Source organism: Dermacentor silvarum, chromosome 1, assembly GCF_013339745.2.
Source record: "Dermacentor silvarum isolate Dsil-2018 chromosome 1, BIME_Dsil_1.4, whole genome shotgun sequence".
In the NCBI taxonomy this organism is placed as follows: domain Eukaryota; kingdom Metazoa; phylum Arthropoda; class Arachnida; order Ixodida; family Ixodidae; genus Dermacentor; species Dermacentor silvarum.
In genome coordinates this window covers 192,883,872-192,894,474 of record NC_051154.1, presented here as the reverse complement: position 1 = coordinate 192,894,474, position 10,603 = coordinate 192,883,872, and the positions used below count along the sequence as shown (strand labels likewise).

Genomic DNA, 10,603 nt, shown 5'->3' with positions numbered 1-10,603 from the left:
GCTTTTAAATATTCCAGTTTTTGCACCCTTAAATGCACAAGAACCCTAACCTAGAGTATAGTGCTTACTAGGGCTGCAGTTTACTTAGAACAAAAGCACTTCCCCTGTAGCATTGTTTGAAAATAAATCTGTACACATTATGAAATATATTCAGGCAAGGTCATGCAAGGTCAAACTCGCTAAATAGTAACACCATATCCTACTTAACAAATCCTCATGGTTATAGTGTGAAAGTACAAAGTAGTGTTGCATGCAGCTAGAAAAAAAAAAAAAAAAAAGATGCGGTGGTTGGGGATTAATATTTGGAGGAAGGTGCGATGTGAGATAAAAAGACCCAGTAACATGTCTGGGAAAGTTTTATTTGTGGAAACGGTTAGGGTGCTACGCTGTGGTGGTTTCGTGCAATGAAGCAGATGTGAGACATCACATAGTTAGGCTGTGATCACACAAGAATGCGCGGTTTACGTTTCTGTATTTAAGATAGTGTGAAAGTATAGTTTGTTAATATTTTATAGCCATATTAATTAGGATATATCTACTACAAAAGAAACAACGTTTTGCAACTGGTCACGGAAGCGGTGCTGATTGCAAGTGAATGAGTGCTCTGAAACTGCTCTCGCATGGGTGCATGCAGTGGCCAAACAGGGACCTCTCTGCCACGATGAAAACCGTTCCAGCTTGCACCTGCTCTTGGGGCACCTGGATAGTCCTAGTGCATAACAAAATGTCCTCACTCTGCGTGCTCTGCTCCCAGAGCTCTGTCTACACTTCTATTTGATTACTGCAAATCACCATACTGCCAGTTTAACTGTATTTGTTAACTTCTATGGTCATGCAGGCCTTGCTCACATTCGCAGACAAACTTTAGCAGCTTTGCGAGGTCAAGGTCAACTTTACAAAATGAATCAAGCTTTAGGTTGACTGCTCGAAGTTTTGTAAATGAAGTCGATAATTTAGACTTCGAGCTCGTCCACGAGGTTGATTGAGATAGGTTATTTTGTGAGGTCAAGTTTTCTGCAGCTGCTGAGGTGCAGCATAGGCACGATTCTGCTCACCATGACTTCAGAATGAAGAAACAAACAATTAATGGTGTCTAGTGTATGGAAAGTAGGCACTGTTTGCGCAAAAAAAACTGCTTTAAATGTGGCAGGAAGGTCGGGCTATTCACAGGCTTTTATGCCGCTTTCTTGCGCCTTCTGCGTTGTGTAAATTTATCTCATCCCCTTTCAGCCTACCCTGAGTATAGTTGCTCATTCAGCTGTTTCCCCCATGTAGCACTCTATTTATTTATTTATTTACTCTCAAGGTCGAAACATTACAGAGAGGAGTGGGTAAAACATACAAAACAAACAAAATACACTAGGAAAATACAATTATACAGGGTATGACCGAAAAGTAATGTCAGTGAGTCGATTAAAAGAAATTTAGTGATCAGATTGGTACAACACATTAAAGGATTTCAATATAGGCTCCTCTTGCATCAATACATCGCTTCCAGCGAGATTTCCAGACATCGAAGCCGTCGTGGTAGGCCTCCTCCAGAATGTCCTTTAGTGTCTTGGTGCAAGCTTCTTTGACTTTGTCAACTGTCCCGAAATGATGTCCTGTCATAGCAATTTTCAAGTGCGGAAAGAAAGAAAAGTCTGGGGAAGCCACGTCAGGACTGTGGGGCAGCTGGGGAACCGTTGACACCTTTCAATTCGCCAGGAAGCTGGTCACGAGGAAGGCGGTGTGGGCTGGCGCGTTGTCATGGCGAAGTTTCCAATCGCCCGCAATGTCAGGCCGGGCGCGATGAACCCTTTGTTTGAGTCTCTCGAGCACTTCCAAGAAGTATGTGACAGTAACGACTGTACCATGTTGTACAAACTCATGGTGGACCAGCACCTTGATGTCAAAGGACGCAATGAGCATGGTCTTGACATTTGACTTGTTCATTCTGGCCTTCTTGCGGCGAGGAGACGCTGAGGTGTGCCACTAGGAAATTTGACTTTTTGTTTCTGGATCCTATTCAAACACCCAAGACTCGTTACCTGTGATGGCATTGTATAAAATGACTTTCACACAAGTCCCAAAGTTCCTGGCACAGTTCAACTCGGCGCAATTTTTGGTCGTCTGTTAATACTTTGGGTACAATTTTCTTGGACACTTTTCGCGTCTGCAAATTATTCGGGAAATTCACGTGGCCGGTATTTTTTGGAATGTTTAATGTACGTGCGACTAAACGGACACTCGCATGATGGTCCGAGTTCAAAAGATCTCTCACACGCGTCGCATTTTCGTCGGTGATGGTTGTTGATGGCCGTCCAGCGCGGGCTTCATTGCTGACCTCTTCACGACCTTCTAAAAAGGCCTTGTGCCACAGGCAGACTTTATGTTCTGACAAACAATTATCACCAAAGGCCGTCTTTATCATAGGAAAAGTTTCAACTACGGACTTGCCTAGTTTCACTCAAAACTTAATGGCAATCCTTTGTTGCAACAAGCGCTGTATTTCACGGAAAATCTTGTCCTTACTCTCCAGATGGTCGCAGGCGACTGAACTATCGCGCATACGTAATGCTAACTGCCCCTCCACCAATCCCAAACGGTCATAGCATGCTGAAACGTATAGTCGCTTCACAATTTACAGTATAGACCACTTATAACGTAACCGCTTATAGTGCAGGACCAGATATAGTACGGTCTTTTCAGACTCCCGTTAATTTTCCCATACCACTCCATGTATACACGTATCGCTTATAGTGCAGTTGCGGGAGACGAAATACTGGTTACAGTGTGGCTGCCTGGAAGTTTGGCAGTCAACTGAGACGGCGAACGCTCCCCTCAAACCGCAGATATACTCCAACGTAACGCGAGTGTGCACGTTGAGCTCCGCGACATCATGGTGGCAAACAACCGGCACGTCTCGCGCCATTGGGCGTATTCCAACGTTGCTGGCGCGTGAATAGCTCCGTTCATATTTTTCGCCCGGCGCATCAAGCCGCGTTGGCCATGCATCCCAGCATTTCTCACGAGGTACGGGTAGAATGACGTAATGGCGGGAGCGCTCAAAAGCACGTCCGTCGCTGCGGCTCTCTGCACACGCCCGCCCCTGCAGGCGGGCGTGTGCGCTCAGAGTAAACGCACCCCTCTCCGAGCCTTCCGTGCGACGGAAGACAGCGCGCTTCCTTCTCGCTTTCCGCCCTTGCGTGTGCGAGATTGAGACGCGATCACCGGCTCACCCTCGCACGCTTTCAGTCGCGCATACGGCAACGATTTTATCGCCCTTGGACTTTATACGGAACCTCACGGCAACAGCTACGGCAGCTAGAAATGCGCCTGGAGTGTCCATATAATTGCTATCGCAATAAAATCATTGTTTTGGTTATAGTGCGGTACCGCTTATAATGTAGATATTCGCGACTCCGGTGGCTTACATTATAAGCGGTCTACACTGTAATCACTGACATTACTTTTCAGACAAACCCTGTACAATGATTCCAGTAATGGCAGTTTTGAAGGCATTTGCATCTGTGATTGAAGCAATGGCGGAGGGAATGTGGTTCCAGTCAGAGCTTGTGGCGGAAACAAATTAGTTGAAGTAGAAATTGTTGTAGCAATGAGGTACACCAACTTTGTAACGGTGGTCGATGCGTTGGGAAATATATACGGGTGGTAAAAAAAGTGAGTCGCGTAGGACAGTGTTTAAATGATAAGTTTCATGGAAAAGGCAGAGACTGGAAATTTTACGACGAAGAGACAGATCAAGCAAACTGAGCGATGATTTCATTAGGGTGACACTAGATGTTCGTGAATAGTTCGATAGAATAAAGCGTGCAGAGCGATTTTGGATTGCTTCGATAGAAAGGACGAGGGAATTAACATGGGGATCCCAAATAGAAGATGCATATTCCAATTTGGGATGCACTAATGTTTTGTAAAGTAGGAGTTTTAAACTACTAGGGTCAAGTGAGAAATTACGCCTCAAGTAACCAAGTGATCGATTTGCGCTATTGATGATGTGGTCTGTATGTACTTGCCATGAAAGGTTCTCGGTAATGTGGACGCCTAGGTATTTGTATGAGGAAACTTGAGACAGCGGAGCATTGTTAAGAGAATAGTTACAAAGTGGAAAATTACTAACATGGCGGGAAATTCTCATTACTTTACATTTGGTTACATTCAGTTTCATCAGCCAAGTATCGCACCATGCAGAGACGCTGTGTAGGTCTGCCTGAAGGATGACACTATCAGTGGTTAATATTTCGCAGTAAATTACAAAGTCATCAGCGAACAACCTTATAGAGGAGGAAACGTTATTGGGTAGGTCATTTATGTATATAAGGAAGAGCAAAGGGCCCAGAACTGACCCTTGAGGGACGCCAGATTTTACAGGAGAGCTGTTAGAGTTACAGTCATTAACTGACACGAACTGCATGCAAGAGGACAAGAAGCATTAAATCCATTGTAAGACATTAGTATCCAAATTAAGTACGCCGAGTCTTAAGAGTAAGAGCCTATGGCAAACAGAGTCGAAGGCTTTAGCAAAATCGATGAAGATGCAGTCGATGAAAGAGCAACGGTCAAGTCCAGAAAAGTCGTGGGTAAAGGAGAGGAGTTGTTTCTCACGAATAAGTTTTCCTGAAGCCGTGTTGATGTACATTAAAGAAGGAGTTTTCTTCGAGGAAAGTTATTAAGTGACCGTAGATGACGTGCTCTATTAATTTACAAGGTATGCTTGTCAAGGAAATAGGCCTATAGTGGCCAGGTGAGTGTGCATTACCTGCTTTGTGCAAGGGAACCACTTTCCCGACCTTCCAATCACTCACGAGTTCACATGCATCTAGTGATTGCGAAAAAAGCATCGACAACATTATGGAAGAATAAGTTTTAGTATTTTCAGGAACTTTGGATTGATAGCATCTTCGCCTGGTGAAGAAAGTGTTATTTTTTCTATTAAATATCAATTCTAACCGAGTCAATGATAATTGAATTCATTCGTGGAAAATCGTATTGAGCAAGTTTTGGAAGTGAGGTTGGTGCAATATCTGCAAAGGAAGATGAAAATACGTTGTTTAACACAGAACAGCAATTTGGTCTTGAAACTATTGCACCATCTTCACCAACGAGCTCAACTACTGTGTTGCTGTCACCCTTCACCACCTTCCAGAATTTGTGCGGATTACTACCCAGACGACACAAAGACATCCTAAGGATGTCATAAAAATGTCTGACTTGGGATATAGGTACGTACATCCCATGAATGTCCCATTTACAGCCCGATAACATCCCAAGTGATACAAAAGGAGACTTTTCTGGGATGTCCCAGACTGGGAGGTTATTGGGATCATCGTGGGAGGTTTTTGGGACCTTCCTGGGAGGTTATTGGGATGTACCAGATAGCACAATTTTTGGGAGGTAATTAGAATCTCTTGTAGTTGTTTTTTTCTTTTGTTAACTGCTTCACACTCTTATGGGACGGCAATTATGTGAAATCTACCCAGAGCTTCTGAAACCAAGAAACAAAAATACAACAGGAAGTGATAACCAAAAGTATTTATTGCAAAGTTGAGCAGTAATTAAGATGCACTGTCTCAAGAAATGTGGGCTTCATCGTCCTGTTCTGAAGTTCTGTTCAATGGTCTTTGTTGCCCTGCTGCTGCACGTTTTGCGGCATGGCGGAACCAAGACATGGCTGCTTTTTCGATGTTTTTCAATGCAGCCTCCTCCTGATTCTGCTTGATGTTATCTATCAGGCAGGCTGCATAAGGAAATAAGTGTCAAGGGTGCGAGGAAAATGAGCTATGACAATGTAGACAACGAAAGTGATAATATTGTAGCAGAAGACTTACTGCACACTGCACAGTAACTTGGAAACATTCAGCTCACAAAACCTAATTTTTCCTTTAGTGCCAAACCAACTGAACTGTTTTGCCACATCCAAAGACATGACACTCTTTAAAATACGTGCAGTCTTCTGTTTTATGGTGTTGCCACCTTGGACAACCATGTGTCTTTTGTGGCAGAAAATGAGATCAGCAATAATCAGTAAATCACTCAAGTGTTATACAAATAACGCTCGGTGAAAAAAAAAAAAAAAAAAGATAGCTTGCACTGTAACCTGTTTTGCGGAAAACAGTGAGAAAATGAAGGCAAACAGCTTTATTACCATTCAAAGCTTTGCGTCCTTGTTGACCCCGAGTTCAGCATCCCAATCAACCATATCTCTTGTGGTCAAAAATGGCAGATTGGGAAGGTTTTGGCTCTCTGGGCATACTTCTTCAGCATTAGTCTTAAGTTTGGCCAAGAGCTGTGTGTGCGTCTGTTGCACAACCTTAACTGTATTAAGGGTGGACAATATCCTCTCCATAAATGCTGAAATAATATTTTCACATCAAGATCAGTTATGTCAACATATCTGCAATGCTCATACAAAACAATTGAAAGTGAGGAGTGCCTCATAATTCCATTTGCGAGTCATGTTCAAGCCCACCATGCTGCGTCTTTTAGCATTGCATGCGTCTTGAAAAAGTAAAGAAGCATGTTGGTAAGAAATCACTCAATACAAACAGCAGAATGTTGAACAATACCACAGGACACAAAACAAGCCCAGGCGGCATTTTATCCTATGCCTCTTATGTGTGTGCTGTGTCACACTGCTCAAAATTCTGGTGTTTGACAAGATGTATCAACCACGCCATTCAAAGCAAACATGAGAGGTCAAACATCGACATCATACCAAGCAGTTGCGGATCCGTCTGTAATCCCGAGGAAGTGGTAGATGGGCCTGAGAGTGAGCAAGCTTCAGAAAGAAATAACACTCCGGCAGCATGCAAGGTGACTGTCCTGGAGAGTACAAATGCATATTTGAACAAGTCCTATAAAAGTGTCATGTGAAAGAAAAATTGGTATTCACCAGCATGAAGTCTCAATGGCACACTTTCGGTCTCGGATCCATCAGCTCTTCCGAACAGAGGCCTAGGACTCGCAGATGCACCTGAAATCACGGGAAAAAAGGCTGCATGTATGAATATGCTCAACACACAATCACAAAAAAAAAGGGGGTGAGCAGCACTAACATATCACGACTGAGCTGTTGCGTGCATCCTTGTGGAGAATTAGTCAAATTTGCTTCGTAATGTTGTGTTAGTAAACATATACACAAGTTTTAGCTTCTTACTTTATCAAGAGTAATATCGTGCTTACAATGAAGACAAAAAATTTGGTATTCACCAGCATAAAGTTGCTGTTGTACATTTAAATTTCAGTGGCAGGACTCGCCAAAGCAGCTGAAGCTAGAAAAAAAGAACATGCATATATGCATACGCTGTGCACACATGCACACACACAAAAAAAATTGAGCAACACGAACATACAATGATGGTGCCACTGCGTATCAAGTCTCAAAGTCAAATCTGCTTCATAGCGATGGGCTGGTAAAAAAAGTTTTAGCTTCTTGTTTTATCAACAGTACCATCATGCTCAGAATGAGGACAGAAGATTTGGTAATTAGCATTAACATAGGGGAACTCATGCTTGCTTTCTTGTAAGAATAATGCTTCATATTGACAGCACATTAGAAACTTGCATCAAAATCTACTTGGCATACTTTGCCATGTCAAAGTTTTTTTTTTTTTTTTTTTTTTTTTACAGTTATAAGTTGAAGTAAAAAAGATGTACAATACCTGCAGAGCGTTTCTTTTGGTGTCGTCCAGGCGTCTTGAATAACGCGTGGGTAGCAGCTGGGTCATAGCCACCTGAAATTGTCATTTTAATACAATGCTTTTAACCTAGCCACCTGAAATTGCCATTTTAATACTATGGTTTTTACCTATGTCCACACACACAACTTTGTGCTGGAACGTGTGCTTGTTAGTGCTTATACTATGCTAACTTTTGGTTAAGGTGGTGGACTCCCAGTTTATAGCACAAGTAACTGCCCAAGAAGAACAGACAGTTGATATGCTTAAGGTTTCTGAACTCATAACTCAATCTCTGCCTTAAGGCAGCTTTTGGTAAGTGTGAATATTAGTATATTTCATGTGTGTGCACTTGCACACAAACAAATTAAGAAAAATTCTTTCGTACCAATGTTTGTCAATAGTCGAGGCGGTGTTGGTGGCCTGGGAGGTTCGTAGTTTGCGTCACCCGAGCTGTCAGTCGTGTCTCGTTCACTGCTGTAATCATAAGCCAAGGCACTTCGTTTTTTTCTTTTTCCGCATCCCAATTCCTCGTCACAGCTCATGTCCGAATTATATTGCAGGAAGTTCTGTTTTTCACACGCCTTTTTGTAAGTGCCTGAAAAAGGAAACCTTTACAATAGGAAATCCCAGAAACAATAGTGCGACCTTACCAGCCCAGGATTTCACCACATAGTTGGCTTGTGTTCAGCTAGGGGATGGTGCAGCACCCTCAACAGTGGCTCTACGCCGCCGAGATGGATTTTTCAAAGTAGGCCAAAATGTCCTATTTCTTTTCTCATTCAACCATGAACCGTGAACAACTGCTAAGCTGCAGTCCTCCTCGGGGAGTTCTACAACAGCAAACCTGTCGACTTAAAGGAAAAAGTGAAGTATAGTATCCTCCCACAGCTCAAAGACATCAAAGGGAAGACAAAGAACATACATAACTGAATATATCGGCCTGTTTTACAAGTCGAGCATATACAAAGTTGTAAACATACAATTGATTCCCATTTTGAGATAATTAAGAGACCAGGAACACATTTTTTCACATTAGTCATTTCTCACATTTCTCTTTTTTTTTTTGGCGGTTTGTCACAAGGACAATAGTCTTAAAGGGGCCCTGAAACACTTTATCTAATCATAGAATGGCCTGACTATTAAAGGACATTTCAAGAATTTCACGCCAGCCACAAAAATGTTTGGGAACTATAAGTGGAGTTATCTTTCTCTCTTTCCGTCTCTGCTAGAGCACTCAACGTTACACAGCAGAGAAACCAAAAGGCCAAAGCCCCACCCAAAAGTTGAGTGTCGCAGTGGTGAAAGGGCTCATCACATCACCACATGGCGGCCGCGGTAGACTACACTATGCAGCACGCTGCTGCCATCATTGTGGTGTAGACTCGCAGTTCAAAGGTGAAACGATTTTCCTGTCTTCTTGAGACACCGGCCTTATATGTTTAACTTACTTAACTAAAAAATATAGAAATTATGAATTACTGAGAACGCTAATGTGATCACGAAATCAGCTAATGGCGTTGGTGGGTCCAACTACTTGCGATGACACTGCAAGACGACATTGCAGAAGCTAGAGTAAGCGATTTTCTGCTGTTTTTACACGAGATTGTAAATTGCCTGCTGCATGCAGAGCATTAATTATGGGCTCACAGGTTCACAGCAGTCTCTAGGATAGATCGGCAACATTTTATTATGTTCAAAAAGCTTTTCAGGACCTCTTTAATAGTGAATTGTCTAAATGGGACTCAACTATAAGAAGAAATATCTCGGGCATTCCAGAGCTGAACATTATCCCATAGTAACTTCTTTCAAAAATATAGCATGAAAAACAGTGTTTGCCATAGAAATGCATGGTACTTTCAAGAACACAACAGAAAGTGAACAAAGCAAAAATAAATACAGGTAAAGCAATCTACATACCCGAGAAGTACTCTCCTATGACAATGAAAACTCATTCAATGGCAAAAATAAAAGGAAACATTGAACTATTAAGCAGAAATAGAAAAATTGTAAATGGAAGTGTCTGAAATCACTGCAGGCGTCGCATTAGAAATATGGCACACTTTCTCCCAAAAGGAAGTCTTACACATTTCAGTGTGATATCCGAAACAGGCCAAAAGTGGATGTCAGAAAGATTGGATGCCGAAAATATGTTAATGAGAGAGGATTTACATGGATAAGTATAAAGGTCTTCCAAATTTCTGGTACTTCCTCCCACCAAAAAAACACAATAGATTCCACAATATTCACAGGCACCTGCTAAGTGCAGGTACATGAGGCAGAGAAAAGGAGCAGGTGTCAGTGTATAGTTTAGGAACAGCTATAGCTTATTTAAGTCATAAGACACCCTGACATAGCATGTTTTACTGCTGAAACCCCCTACTAAACCCGTTTTTATAAAGCATATATGATATTTTAATCTCTGCAATGTCTCTGAGACACACACCGCTGTCAGAAAATCTTTCCAGAGGTTTATGCTTGGGAAACATAAAGGGACACTAAAGACGAACAACTAGTTAAGCTAGACTTATGAGTTGCACTTTTTGAACATCAAATATATCAGTCTTGCCTTGCACGGAGATTTTGGTAAACCATCAAAGACACAAAATTAAGAGACGTATAGCAACACCTCCTTGAAGAAGAAGTAGTTTATTGATGTGAAAAAGTAGAGAGGTCGGCCGGAATATGGAGCATCTGGCCTGCTACTCTACGTAAGGGAAGGGGAGGAGGGGAAGAAAGAGGGTCACAATGGGGGATGATAATGGGAGGAACTAGGTGAAAGGACACATTGCACAGATGATTATCACAAGCGTGAGTCCAGGCCCGTGTCACCTAAGAAGCGTGAAAAAGCACAACACCTCCTTGAAGTTCCCACAAAAACTGTGCATGATGCCATAGGTTTAAAAAGCAACTGTTCAGCACTA

The 10,603-nt window shown here is 42.3% G+C and overlaps 1 protein-coding gene across 2 annotated transcripts; it reads right to left on the bottom strand.

Annotated features, from left to right (window-relative positions):
- Nucleotides 1-5,275: 5,275 nt before the first annotated feature.
- On the bottom strand, nucleotides 5,276-10,312 carry LOC119436574 (uncharacterized). Of its 2 annotated transcripts, XM_049658805.1 has the most exons (6): nucleotides 8,333-10,312; nucleotides 8,068-8,277; nucleotides 7,665-7,736; nucleotides 6,896-6,976; nucleotides 6,719-6,766; nucleotides 5,276-6,354 (listed from the first exon to the last, which is right to left on the bottom strand). In XM_049658805.1, exons 2-6 carry the CDS (start codon nucleotides 8,222-8,224, stop codon nucleotides 6,152-6,154), a joined length of 561 nt encoding a protein of 186 aa, XP_049514762.1. In that variant the 5' UTR covers nucleotides 8,225-8,277; nucleotides 8,333-10,312; the 3' UTR covers nucleotides 5,276-6,151. The 2 variants fall into 2 exon arrangements, 1 of the variants encoding a protein (XP_049514762.1); XR_007464349.1 differs by adding an exon at nucleotides 7,213-7,274 and having other exon boundaries at nucleotides 5,282-6,766; nucleotides 8,068-10,312.
- Nucleotides 10,313-10,603: the final 291 nt, after the last annotated feature.

Excerpts from the sequence above, each read along its gene's own strand:
- LOC119436574 (XM_049658805.1), bottom strand. The coding sequence starts at position 8,224 with ATGAGCTGTGACGAGGAATTGGGATGCGGAAAAAGAAAAAAACGAAGT. Across the intron at positions 6,767-6,895 it reads GCCATTGAGACTTCATGCTG|GCCCATCTACCACTTCCTCG; the intron begins GTGAATACCAAT and ends GCTCACTCTCAG. Across the intron at positions 6,355-6,718 it reads GACGGATCCGCAACTGCTTG|CATTTATGGAGAGGATATTG; the intron begins GTATGATGTCGA and ends ATATTATTTCAG.